The sequence below is a fragment of the Halichoerus grypus genome, chromosome 14, assembly GCF_964656455.1.
Source record: "Halichoerus grypus chromosome 14, mHalGry1.hap1.1, whole genome shotgun sequence".
NCBI lineage: Eukaryota > Metazoa > Chordata > Mammalia > Carnivora > Phocidae > Halichoerus > Halichoerus grypus.
This window is the reverse complement of record NC_135725.1, coordinates 16,722,159-16,740,600: the sequence shown is the minus strand read 5'-3', so window position 1 is coordinate 16,740,600 and position 18,442 is coordinate 16,722,159. Positions and strand designations below refer to the sequence as shown.

The window sequence follows — 18,442 nt, the reverse complement described above, 5'->3', positions numbered from 1 at the left end:
TCTTCACACTATGTATAACCTTAGAGATAAAACTGAAAGTCTAATAATTACTGAAGTTATATATTTCATTATAAATGCATCTTCTCAATGATTATTGTCTTGACTTTAATCAAAGCAAATATATAAAGTTGGATAGAAATGTGGCTATTACGATTCCTTTGTGCTAATGAATATGAAATACAACTTAAAAAATAAAATCAGCCTTTACCTAAATATAAAGAGCTTTATTTACCAGCAAATAGTGATACCACAAAAACAGACAAAAGGAACACAGTCTCTTAAAATGTTTATTTTTGTCAGAATAGCTGACGATTTTCTGTTAAGTCTTTTGGTTCATTATTATAACAAGCATTTTCCCCTTGAAAAATCCAACCAAAATATTTCAATCCTTGAGGTAAAGAACTAAAAAAACAAAACAAAACAAAAAAACCATTCTGATTTTTTTAAAGAAAAAAACTTTTTTAATTCCTTTAACTTGATAAATAGAAATAATCTCTTCTTGTTCTACTCTAGTGAACAAAAATGTACTTTATACAGCAAAGTATCCAGTCACTTATTGGCAAACTGAAGGTGAAAACCTACCCATTTACACGTTCTACTCAAACACAGTGCAATACTCCCATGTTCATAAAGACTTAAAAAAAAAAGACAAAAAACAGTTACCAACACTCTTCTGGCAAAGACAAAGGTTTTGGAATGGCAAAAACAACAGATGTTTTAGATCTCAAAGCTCCAGGAGGGAATTAATCGGAGTCTTCATCATCAAGATACTCCTCGGCATTGCTTAATGTTCGCACAGCATCTAAACGGAATGGGGGCGGGGGGAGGGAGAGCAAAACAGAGAAATTACAAATTGCTCAGATTTTGTTTTCACTTTCAGAGCTCCTGCTAGCTCAACAAACTGTAATCTTTCCTCAGACCCTGGGATAGTACTTCCCCCAAGGATCTTCAACTTTTGCTTTCCTGCCTAGCTGCTCAGTATTTGTTGCCACAGAGGCTGACAAATACAGCTGTCTGCACGTTCTCTAGACATGCAAAAATAAATAAATAAATAAATGAAATGAAATAAAGCACATGGTGCTAAGGTACCATTAGTCTCTCCTGCACAAAATGCAACCAGCCCCCTGCACCATGACCAGCATGGAACACACGGGAAGGCCCTCCACTCTGAGCACTGTACTTCCAATCTCCTCTCCCAGTGTCAAGTACACGCACGTGGCTTCGGTTGACAGCCCGCGCGGCCTTCCCTGAAGGCAATGAAATAAAGTGTGAAACGGAAAGAACCAAACCCCAGCATATGTTAGATCAGGCTTGAACAGGGTTCAAAAAGAAGGCATCTGATCTTTTTTTTTTTTTTTTTCTTTAAGCAGGGGGAGTGGGAGAGGGAGAAGCAGGCTTCCCGCCGAGCAGGGAGCCCGATGCGGGGCTCGATCCCAGGACCCTGGGATCATGACCTGAGCCGAAGGCAGACGCTTAATGACTGAGCCACCCAGGTGCCCCGAAGGCATCTGATCTTTAACTGTTCACCTATTCAACTGTCTAGTTAAATGCCTATAATAGCAACAGGTTACGTGAAGCATCATTTGAGGGGGGGAAACTGAAATCCAAGTTATAAGCACGGTTAAAGCTTAATAAATGTATATTACCATGGTCTCTAAATACTATATCCCTGTGCTCACTGGAGATATGACTGATTCCAAGTCTGGGGCAGAAAATGTAAAAGATGTACCTGGAACCGCTTGTCATACCATAAAACAAGGATGCTACCAGAGAGAGCGTCATTTTAAAAAGATTCACGGTCCAACCTGAAGAGGCCTCCACTAGCCAAAGAGGGACTATCAATAAGGATACTAGGGGCGCCTGGGTGGCTCAGTCGGTTAAGTGTCTGCCTTCGGCTCAGGTCATGACCTCAGGGTCCTGGGATCGAACCCCATATCGGGCTCCCTGTTCAGCGGGGAGCCTGCTTCTCCCTCTCCCTCTGCAGCTTCCCCTGCTTGTGTTCACGCTCTCTCTCTCTCTGTCAAATAAATAAATAAAATCTTTAAAAAAAAATAAGGATACTAAATATAATGGATTGAAACACAGCACATATTTCAACACACACCAAAGAGAATTCACCAGTCCTCTTTGGAGAATAATAGGGAACCTGTACCTTATTCTGAAAACTCATTAACAAGGGACAAAAATCAAGCCTTTATTCTGCCCCTACTGGACAAACTATTACCTCTGAGTAATCAAACCATGGATGAAAGGAATTTTTTTTTTTTTTACAGAATGTTCCTGGCTAATAACTGAGAAAGAAGTGACAGAATTCAAATATGACCATTTTGCAACTGTTCATGAAACAGTGGATCTAGACAATGATTATCAATGAATGCTAAAGTCACAGGACAAGTGACAAACAGATATTCTGTGCCTCTGATGAAACAACACAACTTTCTTCATGAAATATTTTTCCCTCTACCCCTTAGATAGACAGATAAAATGTAAAATCTAATCAAAGCTCTAGATCTAACACCAACTGACAAAAACACAGAGGAAAGAGGAACATGACAAACAGCACCATGGGGATGCACATATGCAATGTCTAGACTGGGAAATTCAGGAAAACTGACCCAGCTTCTTTAATAAGTAAATCGCCAGGCTAGCAAGGGAGAGGGAGAGGAAGCAATGATTTAAGAGATATATCTACCAATCAGAGCCTGACCTCATTCAGACCCTGCCTTAAACTATAAACAAATAAGTAAACAGATAAGTAAACAAAGCATAAACAAACATGTATGAGAAAAAAGGGCATTTGGACAATGACAAGATTTATTTGATGATATGAAGGCACTATTAATTTTACGTATGCTGATGATACTATAGTTTTTTCAGTCATTATCTTTACAAATTTAGAATTATTGAGAAAAAGGAAGGGACAGGGAGAGTCGGTACAAGGGAGGTAGAAATGGATTTATCTTCTACGAGAAGGAAAGATGAAAGAACAAATGGATATAAGCAGAACAGAGGCAAACTTCAATGATTTCACAGCAGCTTCCAAACTCCTAGAAGTCTCCAGGTTGTCTGTATTCGTGTCCATCCTCCTTATGAGAATTCTGGAGACCTGGGCGGAATATATTTTGTCCTATCCCACACACACCCATGAACTTCAGGACTGGCTGTAAACTTAGGAAAAGCAGCTTTCTGAGCTAAAGACAAAAAGACAATAGCAAAGCTCTTTCCTACTCTACTTTGTTACTACGATCCTATGTTTTGCCATTTGAGATATTCTTTGTCCTTCCATGGCCTCTTCTGCCCCTTATTTCAACCTCATTTCTCCTGTTAGCAGGAGATGACTCGCCATGGTGCAACCTTTGCTGAGAGGAAATCAAGAGGCAGGAATAAGCCAGGCAAATAAATTCCTTCTCCTTTCTTCCTTTCATGGATTGCTCTCAGGCACAGTTTCTCTGGAAACTTCTCACATGGCCAAGTGCTGAGGTGCTATAGCTCTTCACAGCTCATCCTGGGCCATGGCCATTATAATAATGTATCTCCTAGCGGTGCATCCCCTTCTCCCCTACCTCACTTCCATTTCTCCTCAGTGTCACTGACCTGGATTTGCACATTCCAAATCAACCACCAGCACTTAAGACAAACAAACAATAAATAAATGGTAGAAAGACAGACACAGTCACCTGAATACATCTCACAGACAGAGTATTAGTGAAAAGAAGTTAGACACAAAAAAGTACATACTGTTTGATTCCATTTATATCAAAGTTCAAGCACAGGCAAAACCAGTCTACGGTGAGAGCAGGGGAGGATATGGAGGGGGCTTCTGGGGTAGGGAAAATGTTCTCTACCCTGATCTGGGTTGTGGCAGGTGGGAGCACAGTTAAAAAAAAAAACACACACACACATCAAGTTGTAAACTTAGGATTTATATATATAATTAATATAAACTTTACCCCAATTTGTAAAAACTGGAAAAAGAATTTAAAGGGTGGAACCCTCAAGGTGGGGCTGAACCCTGGCCCCAAACTCATATCCCAAAGTTATCCTTCAAGGTAACTACAAAATGTGACTTGTTTTTTCTCTATAAAAAATCCAAGATGTGCTTTTAAAAGTGGGCAACAACATCAGAATATACTTTTTCCAGGCAGAGTTTGTGCTGATAATTAGCTATATGGCCCAATATTCAACTGATTCCAACTAGGATCACAATACAAATTGAAACATTTTACTGGACGACTGTGGAATGAAGCAAGAAAAAAGAGAGGAAAAAAGGTAACATGAAAACTGAAATATGAAAATTCATTTCTTGCCTCCGTGTGCCAAGCCCCCAGGTAATTAATGATTACCTCATTAACAAGTCCATTATCTAATCAATACAAATTTAGGAAAGTAGACTAAAGACACTGAGCATGAACAGAGAAAAAGAGACCTACCTCCCAGCTCTATTCTACAAAGACTGTAGAAAGGTGAGTGGAAAAAGAACAGTTTGCCACCTGCCTCCCCCAGCTCCCACTGCTCATGTGGAGGGTTCTGGGTACAGCTCTCTGGGGTCTGAGGCAAGTGTGGTATTTTCCTTGTCTACCATGATCAAGCTTATAGTATACATGAGTCTCTGATAACCTTCAGCTCATAAGAAGTCCTACTCCATGGTAAGGACATTCTGAAGGGACCCATACAGCAACAGGAAGTCAGTGGCAGAAAAAGGAAGTTAGGCCATAGTCCGACTTCCGGAACCAACCAAGGCAGCAGGAAGGTGGAGATACATATCAAGTAAAAGTATCTCTCCCTCATAGCTACATATATGGCTTCTCAATCAAAATGTAGGATTGCTAGGGAGCACCACTCAGCTGGTAAATATTTTCTCATGCGTGTATCAGACCCTCAATCCATCTATGCATGAGTAATTACTTTGCAGAAACACCAGCCTACCAGGGAGCATTCATGGCTTAAATAATTAAGGAACCCAAGCTGCTTAATGGTTTAATGGTTTACACTATATCTGAACTGAAGTTAAAAGAAATAAAAATCTGGAACAAAGACCTATCTGGAGTAAAGAATAAAAGGAACAGCAGATTCGTGAGGAGGGCTATGATGAGGATCTGGTGATGGACAAGGAGGATAATTCTGGGCAGCTCCCTTGGTGAGTCATGACGAGAGAGGGACTGTTTGCTATTTTTGATTGACTAAAGTAGGAAACCAGGGGACTGACTTTATTTTGTTGCTTCTGCTGGAACTGGGCTACAGGACAAAATAACATTGCCTCTTCTCATAAAACAAAAGGTACTTAGCTAAGGAAGAGAAAAGCTTTCCAAGGGTTCAAAAATTAATGGGAATGTAAGTCAAATGATGAAAACAGAAATCAGTACCTTATTACACAAGCTCAGAACTCTGAGAGTGATATTACCCTCAGCTTAAAATGGAAACAAATGCACTTAGCCTCAATACTGGAAATGTCTCAAAAGTTGTTTTGGTGGTTCTCCACCAGCATGGATCAGTCTAAACTTTAGACTCTAAAGCAATACTAAGAAGGGTTGGAATGATGAGTAGCAATGCTAAATAAAGACTTGTGAAAGGGGGTTCTCTGTTATACTAGTTTCCATTCTAGAAAATGGTGGAAAAGATGTATCAAGCATTGGCTTCTCCTTCAAAGTGGCATTAGAGTGCCAAACATAAGATAAAAATAGAATAAGCCTTGGGGGGAGAGGGGGAGATTGAATGTGCCCTCCAACCAAATCATCTCCTACTTTTCTTTTTTCTACCTCTGGGTTCCTCGTGGGCCAGGAGGCTGATGCGGATCAAAGGGAGAGACAGGACAGGGGAATGGGAAGAAGGGTTAAAGCACCCCCTCCCAGCATTTCTTTCAAAGGGAATCACTCATTCAGGTTATGTACTGAGAGGTCCAATAAACAGCCAGTCTCTGAATAGTAATCATGAAGGATGTAAATGCGTTTAACACCTTTTCTTTAACACCTTTTCGAAACAACCACAGAAACTTTTCATTTTTTTCTTTCAAACCTATTCTCCCACACCAACAGATATTTTTATCTTTAAGGATGTATACCTAAACTTTACCTTTAAAAACCACCCCAGAATCTATAAGTAAACATCAAATTGTTTACCAAGGCTAGAATAATCCTGATTATAGTTTACTGATACTCCCATTTAAAATAGAAATAAAATATAACCCTGGAGCTCTTCAGTGCTTAATTGAAAAATATATTTAGAGATAACCACTGGTAAAAACTTATCTGAAATGAGGATATAGAGACCATGGCTCTATGATAAGCGCTCTACTGGAAAGCAAGGTGATTACAACTTAATTGTAAGGAACAAAGGGAACATAGAAAAAATACTAAAAGCTCAATGTCTCCTCGACTTGTTTGCATGAAGGTATTTCTTCTATGGTGAACGTTCCAAATTAGACCAAGGAGATAAAACGTACTTCAGAACCACATGAAGAGTTTCCTGAGAAAATTTTTTTCCCCAGTTCTAAGATGATAAACCTTGGTCATGATGGTGCCAGAGGAGAAAGAAGAATTAAAGCCAAATACCTGTGCCCTGTTTCTTTTTCAGGAGAGATGCGCAGGCGGCATTCGTAGCCATGTCCAGGGCCAGCTTCTTCTCATTGTTTCTTAAGTCTGTTCTCGCACCTTTCCCCCAATACAAGAAAAGCACATCAGGTGTCTCTGAAGAATCTAGAGTAGCAGACAATCTTCCTTCCACCAAAACTCATCACTTTGGGCCAAACTAACTAGGGAACCACTCTGGCCCTGAAGTCAGCTTTTTCAGAACAGTAAAAGCCCACTTGGCATCTTTAATCAGGGAGTTGCCGCTGTACTCCTGATAATTAGGCACCATTAAAATATAGCCTTTCAAGTCCTCAGAATACCGCACATGAGTTTTCAGTGGGGAGTTGACTCTCCCGGAGGTGAATCCTGAGTCAGTTAGACTCCAGTGTGTCTTGGCACCAGTTTTTGGAGATTCAATGTAATATACCCGTTGCTTCCTGAGAAAATACCACGTGGCTTGTGCCTGAGGGGATTAATATTTTATATCTGTAAGTATACTCCTGTGCAAATTAGCAGAAGAGTAACACAATAAAACCTAGAGGCAATCCATTGTTCCTGCAGCCCATCTTCAACTTGTTTTTTTTCCTCGTTTTCACTGTGGTAAAAATTGTATCAGAATTCATGAGTCCATTTTCATTGTTAAAGATTCAAAAATATAGAAGTATGCTAAACAGAAGCATACATCCCTTTTCATCCCCCAACTCAACCCTTCCCTTCCCCTTCCTCTAGCTTGTCCACAGAAAACCATTCCCAGCAAGTAGGCATCAATCCTCACATCCCTCAGGTGCATGAATGCATTCACAGACATATATGTATATATACACAAAATCATACCACATATATTGGTCTGTAAATTGATTTTTTTAACCTAACAATACATAATGGTATTCCTTAATACCATTCCTTATTAATACACATCCTTATAACTCGACCTATTTAAACATTTGTAAGTATTCGATTTTGTGGACACTGTAAAATTTATTTAATCACCCCCCTACTGAGGCGCACTTAGGCTGTTCCTTTATCACAAACAATATTGCTGTAAACCTCCTTGAACAACATCTTTCTGATGTGTGGTTTTCTAGAAGTGACGCTGGAATGTGAGGATATGTCCATTTTTAATTCTGCTAGCTACTGTCAGATTACTTTCCAAGAAGGCTTTACCAATTTACACTTTCTACCACAGTATAGGAGAGTGCCATTTTCTTTGTAACCACATCCTCTTCCATAAACAAAAAAATAAATGTAATGAGACTCAAAGGCACAAAAATATTTGAGTAAAGAAAGGCTGGCGTGTTTAATTAGGAATATGGCAATTCTGTATAAAAATCTCCCTTGTGAGCAGGTTTAGATCTACCCATAGCGAAGGGTCTATAGAAACCTCATTCTCTCCTTGCACTACAGGTAAAAACAAAGTCCTGAGGGTTAAGAGTTCTGTGACTAATCGTATCTTACATTAAATTTCACTTTAGAACTCATGTACATGATTTCTGTCAGGACAGGAAATGTCCAGAGTCAGCAATGCAAGAGAAGAAACAACCATTTCCTGTGTCCCTCTCCACCAGCGCTACCCAAGAGAAATATAATTTGAGCCATATATGTCATTTCAGATTTTCTAGTGGCCACGTTTTCAAAAAGAAGAATTCATTTTCATAATACGTTTTCTTTAACCCAGTATACCCAAAATGTGACAGGTCTATCATAGAACGAACATAAGAATTGTTGTGGGGCGCCTGGGTGGCTCAGCGGTTAAGCGTCTGCCTCCAGCTCAGGTCATGATCCCAGGGTCCTGGGATCAAGCCCCACATCGGGCTCCCTGCTCGGCGGAGAGCCTACTTCTCCCTCTCCCTCTGCTGCTCCCCCTGCTTGTGCTCTGTCTCTCTCTGTCAAATAAATAAATAAAATCTTTAAAAAAAAAACATAAATAAATAAATAAAAAGAATTGTTGTGATGCTTTACATCTTTTTTCACGAAGTCTCTGACATTCGATGTGCATTTTACACTTGCAGCACATCTCAGTTTGGACTGGGCTCGTTTCACCAGCTCAGCGGCCCCAGCGGTACGGCGCAGTTCTTGGCATAACCTTTAGGGGGCGCTACAGTGGTCCTCATGCTGTCTGATTTTTTTTATACCTAAGATTACGTCCTCAACACACTTTAAATTAGTAACATTTCCCTTCATATACCCCACAACATTGCTCTGAGGATCCCTAATGACAGTGCATCCATATGACACCTTGGGACTCAAGCAACTTGTATTATAGCCTTTGGACCAGGGTACACTATAGGGGATATGCCTGGCCCTCTGTAAGGCTTAATTAATATCTGCAGGACAAGTGGATGGATGGATGGTCAGTCCACAATTTCACTGTCCCCTCTGACTTGTACAGAGATGGGGAATCAAGGTATCTTCTCATTCTTCATACATCTAGCACCTGCTCAGCTCAAAGTAGGAGGTTATAGCTACAGCTTGCTTTCTTATCTATATAGACTTTCCTGTGTGAAAAGGGGCTCAGCAACTTTACCCATATAGCTTTCTGAGATAGGATCTTCTCCGCACACGCATGCACACACACACACACACACACACGCACACCTTTCTTCTAAGGCCCTTTAATCCTGCAGAAATATACAATAAACAAGTTCTAAAAGGAATAGATGTGATCTTAAAGCTTACCAAGCTTTCAATTTAAAACTAAAAACTTCACACAAATCACCACAATTCTGTAATTTCAGCTTACTGTAACAACCCTGTGATACAGAGTGAAAGTTAAAACCCCACTTTCAAAACAGAGCCTATTATTCTTCCTACTATTTCAAATAATGTAATTGAATGTAGCCTATTTTTCCAGGGTACGTGAAGGCTGGATAAACTGGGCACACGCTTTACCTTTTTCCAGAAGCAACTGGACAATATCTGCATAACCCTTCCAGGCAGCAGCATGCAAAGCTGTGTCTCCCAACTTGTTCTACGGTGATTTAAAAAGAGAAAGCAGCATTTTAAAAATAGAGAGTGGACTGAAAATACGCACGAATTCAGGTTTACTCTGAGTAACCTTACAATGAGGACAAGTCATGAAATCGTATAAAATTCCAAAGAGAGAAAGGAGACTCAGGAGACGACAGAAGAGTCACCTGGGGGGAGGGGATGGGACGGAGGAGCAGAGACGGACCTGGCAGAGCACCAGCAGAGCTGCAGATGCCTGCAGAGGGAGACACCAGGAGGAAGCAAGCAGATCTGTGCCTGTAAGCAATCGGAGATGCCTGGAGACATTGGAGCGGGCATGAGGCACGGGAGCGAAAACAAGAGGACTGGGTGAAAGTGTTTATGGAAGTAATTAGATCACCTTCCTCTCTCCTGGCTGCCAGGTGACCCCATGCAGATGGCAGAATTACTCTGTCCAGAAATTAACCAGACCGTTTCCAAGCGCGTGGAACTTAGAGGTACAAGGGAAGGTGGCAATGAGGCCAGGAGCTAAAAGCAGTGGGTGAGCTTGAAAACCAACAAGCTGAGCAGTAAGCTGCCTTCACCTACCCCACTGCCCCAGTGTGCAAGGTCTAGCATCTACCCCCCGGGCAGGAGGTTGGAGGATGGTTCTCTGGTGAAGCTGAACAGCCCCACATGTGGAAGAGGGAGAGGGTATTCACACTGACAGCTGGATATCACCCAGCGAAACAGCTAGGACCTTACTTCACCCTATGGAGAAGCCCCATAAGCATGCAGAACGTCTATCACACTTCAACATGAATGGATAGACAAAGATACTAGGTATTTGGAAATACTAGGTACTAGGAAAGCCTCCATTATTTGAGAAAGGATTAAAACAAAATTAATGGATCTCAGGGGGGACAGACACAGTACAGTTAATGGCAGAAAATGTTGTAAAAAGCTGTAATTAATAGATCTGAGATATAACATGAAAGAGCATAATGGAACAAGAAAAGATGCTACTTAAAAGTAATAATCAGAGTAAAAGAAAGAGCTTATAGTGGACAGAATTCTAAGATGGTGCCCAAGACTCCTGCCCCCTAGGATAAACCCCCTGAAGAATTCTTCCACCTTGAGTGTGGGTGAGACTAAGGAATATAATGGGATATCACTCCCATAATTAGGTTTCTAATCAGTTGATGTTAAGTTCATCAAAAGGGAGATTATACCAGGTGGGCCTGGCCTTATCAGGTGGGCCCTTTCCCAAAGGTACAGCTTCAGAGACACAATCTCCTACTCGCTTTAAAGAAGAAAGCAAATAGCCATGTTGGGAAATGTCTATGAAGAGGGGTGATCTCTGAAAGCTGCAGGCCAGAGTACTATGGGTGCAAGAAACTCAATCCTCCTGACAAACGTGAGTAAGCCTGGAACAGGATCTGAGCTCCAGATGAGAACCCAGTCCAGCTAATCCCTTGATTCCAGCCCATGAGACTCAGCAGAGAACCCAGAATTCCGGTCTATCTACAGAAAGTATAAGGCAAATGGTGTCATTTTAAGCTGCTGAGTTTGTGTTTTTTTATTACACTGCAATAGAAAACTTACACTGGACATTAAGGAATTAAAAAGGTAACCAACATAAAGGCAAGAAAATCTCTGAGAAAAACTAAAATAACTGGAGCTTCAATGTTAAGAGGTCCTACCTCACTATGAACGGGCATTCCAGAACCAAAGAACAAAGACAATGGTCAGTAAAAACTGGAAAAGAAACAACAGACAATATTTTTCCAGGCTGAAAGAGTCCACCATCGTTACTGGGAAGAGACCCACTCTAAAGCACATTGTGGTGAAATTTCAGAACACCACGGTCAGAGTAACAATTCTGAGCAAGAGAAAAAGCAGATCACAAAAGAATGGGAATCAAAATGGCATCAAACCTCTCAAAAGCAATCCTAAAAACTGAATACCCTAGAGTCCTGCCTGCAAAATTCTAAGGGAAATCATTCTCAGCCTTGAATTTTGTCAGCCACATCATCAATCCCTTGGTCCCCTTTCTCAGGAATCTATTTGAAGATGTTCTTCAACAACAGGATGGCAGCCACAGGATGCAGACAAGTGAAGACACACCATAGAAGGGAGGGGAAGGTAAGGCTTCCCAGGAAGAGAGCAAAGGGCAGCAGAGACCAAGCTGCTCAGATCAGAGAATGAGGATGAGGACTTCGGGAAGTACCAGTACCATTCGGGGGGGGGGGGGGGGAGAAAGCAGTTACCTTCTACATTATGAAAAAGTATGTCAAGAGAACGTGAAACAGTGTGGAAGTCTCCAGCGAGATAAAAAACCAAAAGCCAGCTAAATAAAAGTAAGTCCAGAAACAAAAATGACACAAAAGGTGAGCAATATTTAAATAGCCATAATACTTGTAAGCACTGGAGAGTACCATAACCGGAAACTCTGATAGGCTACGTGGGGGAGGACCAGAGGAGCAAAGGTTCGGAGCCGGCAGATGAGACTGGGGGAAGTGGTAAGCTGGAACCTTCAGAAAGGACACCGAAACATTTCTGAAGATGATGACTTAGGAGACAGCTCTGTAGGCATCTTCCTTAGTAACATGAAGGTGAGAGGAAAGAGCTAAGAGCCGAAAGGAGTGAGTGGGAAGGAAGGAGTACGGTAGGCATTTTGGGCTTTATGCAATTTGGACTTCAGTACAATAGAAACTTTTTAACTATTTGTAGTGTTTTGATTAAAAATTGTATGAAAGATACTAAATGGGAAAAGGTCACTTCAAGGCACAAAGACAGGACTTTGCATGCCCATAAGCTACACCTACAGAACAACGCAGGTGTGTTATGACCACCGACTTCCGCATAAACGATCTTACCTGTTGGTTCAGTTCAATGTTTGGTTGAGTAAACAGCATTTCCACTATGTCTGAAATTCAAAGAGGAAAGATATTCTTTAAGAATAAAAAGGAAACGGCTGACAAGACTAGGCATAATAGTTTTAAAAGAGACGGTTCTTTAGAAGAATCTTCAAGAACATCCGTATAACAAAATTTTTTGAATTTATGTAAGTACAAGACTTAAGAACCTAAAAAGTAGAATTATCTAGGGAAAAGTTGCTTTCAAATAATCTGGCTTTTGCATTTTGACACGGGGCAATCACTGTAGAACTCTCTACATTTGCTATGCCACTTTATATTCATTTAACTAATCTGTGTTTATGAGCTAAAATAAGATCGGCTTCCTTTTGGGGAACGGCCAGAAACTTTCCTTTGGCTCTGCTATTTAATCTGCTGGATGCTCTGTTTCTGATTGTGGTGTCTGTTTTGCGTGTATGTTGTAGGGAGAGGTAAATGGGTGTGGCTGATATTTGGTCAGGCTGAAACAGACCTAGAAATTCCACTTGTCATATTATTGATTATAACTGGATTATAACTGAGAAGGTTACCAATGATCACTAACTTAAGCAAATGCCATCTTTCTCCTACATCGAACAGCGTGCATTCAACTTAAAATGTACATCACGAAAGCGTATCTTGGGAAAAGCTAAGCTGGAGGAGTCACTCCTGCCCCTTTCTTCTGTAAGATTAGATTGTGGGGTTTGTTTTTACATGACTATTGTTTTCCCGTCACCTTTCTGAGCCCGGGAGAGGAAAGGAAGTTTCCAGTCTTTCAAGTGAGAGAGGTCCACGAAGGGAGCATTCTGCCTACTGCTTCACAAGGCTTCTGGCCCATGTTCTAAAGGACTTGAAAAGAATCATCTCTTTTTTCATTTCTGTAAATCCATCATCTCTCTGTGGAGCACCGTGTCAGGAACGTGGACTCTGAGGATAACACACAGAAGACATACCTTTATGCCCCCCGTGGCAGGCCCAGTAGAGGGCAGTGCTTCCAGCTTTGTCCAAACCATTAACGCCAACTCGGTTGTCCAAACACTCTCTCAACCAGCTCAAGTTGCCTGAAAAAATTTCACATTTATAAAAACACGAGAAAAAGGGTTTGGTGTTTTGTTTTGTTTTGTTTTGCTTTGCTTTGGAATCCACTGCATCCTCCATAAATTCCCATCTAGAATGGATTCGTCAGCAAGTCTGAAATGAAGACCTGCCCAGTAATGCATTCATTATGGTACATTTTCGCTTCCACTATATTAATGAAAAGCATTAACAACAACTTGGGGGTGAGGGAGGGTAGGAAAGGCTTAAACAGCACAAATTACTTGTCACCGTTCTGGGAAGTCCAGAGTCAAGGTGCCGGCAGATTCAGTGTCCAGTAAGAGCCTGCTTCCTGGTTCGTGGACACTGTCTTTCCACCCCTTGGACAGAAAGAGCAGGGGAGCTCCCCGGGGTCTCTACCGGTACTGGTTCCATTCACGAGGGCAGAGCCCACCAAAGGCCCTACCTCCAAACGCCACCGCACTGGGGTTAGGTTTCAACATCTGAATCTTGAGGGGATGCAAGCATTCAGTCTATGGTACATACAGACTGGCCACACATACATGCTGATCCGCGTGCATGTAAGTGACAAAATACGAGTAAGCTCTGTGGGGCTGTACATCAATTTTTAATGGTCAGTTAATGGGAAAAGTTGCCTAAATGAGTCTACTTATGGTTGTCTGACTCTGTAAAAAATACATACATGTAATTTTTTCCTTTGTGAAATCCTAGAACTTGGGGGAAAACAGTCAAACCTAAGAACAAGTACATACTACTCATTTTCATATTAAAATGTACTTTCAGTTCTGATAAGAAAATAAGGAAATAAACACAAAATAACCTGCTCAGAGCTGTTGCTCTCACAGTTAAATATAACTAGTAATTTAAAATCCTCTGGCGAATGCCCCAAATATCTAATTTGCAAATCACTTTGTTCTTTAGTTTCAAGTTTTTACTTAAATTCCAGTTATCGGGGCCCCTGGGTGGCTCAGTCGTTAAGCGTCTGCCTTCAGCTCAAGTCATGATCCCAGGGTCCTGGGATCAAGTCCTGCATCAGGCTCCCTGCTCTGCGGGAAGCCTGCTTCTCCCTCTCCCACTCCCCCTGCTTGTGTTCCCTCTCTCGCTGTGTCTCTCTCTGTCAAATAAATAAATAAAATCTTTAAATAAATAAATAAATAAATAAATTCCAGTTATCAAACATATAGTGTAATATTAGTTTCAGGTACTAATGATTTTTTAAATGTCAGCTTAGTAGTTCTACCTATGCACCATTCTAAAAAAATAATTTCCTTTTCTACATTCACGTTTCTAAAAGATCTGGAATAGAATGAAAGAGAGCGCCTTGAGGCCTTATAAAAACTCCCCATGTCCACAGCAGGGCTTCTCAAAGCGGCCCTGTCAATGGCGGGACTGGAGAAGTCTTTGTTGTGGGGCTGACCTGTGCCCCGTAGCTATGTCCCCAGCATCTACTACCCAAAAGGTGCCAGGAGCACCCCCAAGTCCACAGTCAGGCATTAACAAATACCCCAGCGTTTGAGGGGGAAACCACTGATGTACGGGATAAAGTCCCAGGTCCAAGGCCCACCCCTTTCGCTCCCTCCCTCCCCAACTTCACCCTCACCCCACACACCTGCACTATAACAACACTCTCCCACGTTAGTCCCACAAGAGGCCTCCACCCTCCTGCCGTCTAGTTACTCATCGTGGCCTCTATAACCTGCTTGACTTAAACATACTTCGATTGTTGTTTTTCTGACACCACCTTGTAACGGTCTCTTACACATCTCTCCCCTTGCCAGAGGTCGAGCTCTGGGAGCCACAGGCAATGCCTTTCTACCTGCCACTGAGCACAAGGTAAGTAAAGTACTCAGAAGTGTCTGGTGGCTGACATTGAAAATTTTAAAATCATAGGGGTGCCTGGCCGGCTCAGCTGGTACAGCATGCGACGCCTGATCTCGGGGTTGTGAGTTCGAACCCCACACTGGGGTGTAGAGCTTACTTAAGGAAATATAAAAATCATTTTAATCACATTTTCTCTCTCGAGGGTGAGAGAAGGCAGAACAGAGATCGCCTCTGGGGGGAGGCAGGGATTTAACTGGAACGGGAACTTTCTGGGATGACAGAAGTGTTCTAGATCTTGATCTGGACGTCGGTGACATAGGTGTACACACCTGTCAAAAGTCATCAAACTATATAATTAAGATCTGTGTGTTTTACTCCTGGGTATCTCAATCAAAAACAATCACACCTACCTCTTTTTGCAGCTTCATGCAATGGATTGTCAATGGATTCTGCCTGCTCAGCCACTAGATTGAAAATAAAAAGAGCAAAGCCAATGTTGAGAGTGCCACCCCAATGACTCACTGAAGCCACTTCGCAGTCCCCCGGCTTCCCGAGTGCCAGGGCCTTCCACCACACGGCAGCCCTTTTAGTGTGGATTAAAAAAAAAAAAAAAAAAAAACAGCAGAAAATCAAACTGATGCTTCCTGCTTTAAAAGAAGCTGAATTATTTGCTAAATGAAACCAAGCTAAGCAATAAGGCAACACCACAGCAATTAACTGGAGTATAAACAAAAGCCACACACTAATTAACTGGAAGTATAGCAGAAGCAAAGAGATCTGTGCCCTACATACCAGTATACTCAAGTATGTCATAAACTGAGTCACAAAAATGCGAAGGGAAACATTCAGTGTTCATTTCTACATTCTGTAAAAATACCCTACTTTGAAGACGGCTGAAAATAATTGTTTCCCTTGTGTGTGTGCACGTGGGGGGCACGCACGAGGGGGAAACGGTTTGCTTCCCGTATTTACAGAGGGCAAGCAGCATCTCTACCTGCCTCTGAGGAAGGTGTGTTCTCTGCTGTCCCAGAATCAGCAGGAGTGACCACACGAAGACTGCGGTTCAAAACAGATGTCAGACCCAACCCCTCCCGCCATAAAGAGCTGTAACTGGACACTCCCTTGGCTACTGGACATGCAAAGCAACAGGGGAACATTTTACATGCTCACTGTCTGTGACTGGCTAGAAATGGAGTGCAAAGGTTAGAGGAACGTAGAAATGTTTCAAGTCTTTTTTTTAACCCAGAACGGCATCACCTTTAGATCAGGGCAAGCGGGGCCCCTGCGTGGGGCCCCAGACCTCAGCTCTCACTTCCCCCTCCCTTCCCCTCCCCCTCTTTGCTCTCCTAGGAACTTTGCAGCAGTCCCTTCCTTGCAATTTTCTAAGTCCTGTGCCGGTGGTTGGAACTGGTGCCTGACGCCAGCCCCACTGGTCTAGGGATTCATCTAATGCTGACGTCAAAAGGAATTTTTGGAAGTGACTGAAATCAAACCTCTTATTACACCGATGGGGAAACAGTCCCAGGGACAGCGGTTAAGTGCCTTCACTCAAGTCCCTTGTGATTAAGAAGTGGAAGAAAAAGGATTAAAACCCTGTTTACCAATCCTGTGCTCTTTTTACTCTACTTTGCTGTTCTCTACAGAAGTACTTGGTCTGTTTGTCCCTCTTCCAACCAGAAGTGGCTTCATGGCAGAGGCCACCTCTCACTACTCAAGCTCCTCAAACGGCCTGGATACCCATTTAATGAACATAACTGCCCCAGACGTGAATTAACAAGGCAAGGTCACTTCATCATCAAAGAAAGGGCTAGGCTGAGAAACCATCTGAGATTTGGTTTAACAGCAAAAGAAAAGAAAAAAAAACATTCTAAGAGCTGGATAAAGGAAAGCCATAAGCATTTCTTTGGAAACCTGGGGTTCTATCAAGCGTGCTACAATGCATTTTCTTAAGCCAAAGAATCAAGTTCAAGTACCTCCAGTGCCCATTCCCCTTTTATTACGGAGAGATTCATGGAGTACACAATGTCCTATACCGGCAATGACTCCATTGATTTCTCAGCCCCGGCAGCAAGCAGAAAGGCTTCAGGAACCAGGAAATTGAAAGTCCACACAGTAGAAACAAAGTAATAACCACCACAGCCATGCTTACCATAGTTGCTTGGGATGAGTCCAGTCCTGCCTTTGGAGGTACCTTTCCACCAGTTGGTATCACTCTAGTGAAAGAAGAGTTAGATTAAGTGGTACCAAATCCAGTTTACGTTCAATCACTTTTAAAACCATCTGGCTCAGGGCGCCTGGGTGGTTCAGTCGGTTAAGTGTCTGCCTTCTGCTCGGGTCATGATCCCAGGGTCCTGGGATCGAGTCCCACATCGGGCTCCCTGCTCAGCAGAAAGCCTACTTCTCCCTCTCCCTTTACCCCTGCCCTGCTCATTCTGCCTCTCTCACTCTCTCTCTCAAATAAATAAATAAAATCTTCAAAAAAAAAAAAAGAACAAACAAACCCATCTGGCTCAGGGACTTCACCTGTTCTACAGACTGTCCATCGGCCCTGGTCACAACCACCAAGTTTCCTCACCCCCTCGTTATGGATGTCCGTTCCCCCTATCATTAAAGTACAAATATACCCACATTGACCTGTCACACACACAATACACTTCATCACAGAACCTCAACAACCACACACATCAGAGATCCTATGAAAGGGAAGAAAACAATCCATAGAATTTTAAACTATCCATAGAATTTTTTTGTCCAGAGTCTAATTTCTCTTAGCTTGAAGATTTTTCTTTTTAAAGATTTTCTTTTATTTGTCAGACAGAGAGAGAGGGAACACAAGCAGGGGAAGTGGCAGGCAGAGGGAGAAGCAGCTCCCTGCTGAGCAAGGAGCCCGACGCAGGGCTCGATCCCAGGACCCCGGGATCATGACCTGAGCTGAAGGCAGACGCTTAACCGACTGAGCCACCCAGGCATCCCGGAGATTTTTTTTTCTAAAGATCTCTTTATTTTAGCTTCATTTTTGGGATAACTTTATTTTAGAAAAAGTCAAACCTATAAAAAGTAGAAAAAAACAGGATAATGAACCTACATAAACTCATCTCCCACCTGCATAAATTATTTACTCATGGCCAACTGTTTCATATTTATAACCCACAACCTCCCTCCCCTTCAGATTATCTT

The 18,442-nt window shown here is 42.1% G+C and overlaps 1 protein-coding gene across 1 annotated transcript in view; it reads right to left on the bottom strand.

The window, feature by feature from the left end:
• Positions 1-269: 269 nt before the first annotated feature.
• Positions 270-18,442, bottom strand: part of OSTF1 (osteoclast stimulating factor 1) — a 51,452-nt gene continuing 33,279 nt past the window's right edge. Inside the window, exons 4-10 of the mRNA XM_036070471.2 lie at positions 17,415-17,478; positions 15,676-15,729; positions 13,342-13,449; positions 12,371-12,420; positions 9,456-9,534; positions 6,549-6,647; positions 270-802 (exon numbers count right to left, since the gene is read on the bottom strand). Coding sequence (XP_035926364.1) covers positions 744-802; positions 6,549-6,647; positions 9,456-9,534; positions 12,371-12,420; positions 13,342-13,449; positions 15,676-15,729; positions 17,415-17,478 — 513 coding nt within the window. The 3' untranslated portion in view covers positions 270-743. The remainder of the gene's footprint in view (positions 803-6,548; positions 6,648-9,455; positions 9,535-12,370; positions 12,421-13,341; positions 13,450-15,675; positions 15,730-17,414; positions 17,479-18,442) is intronic.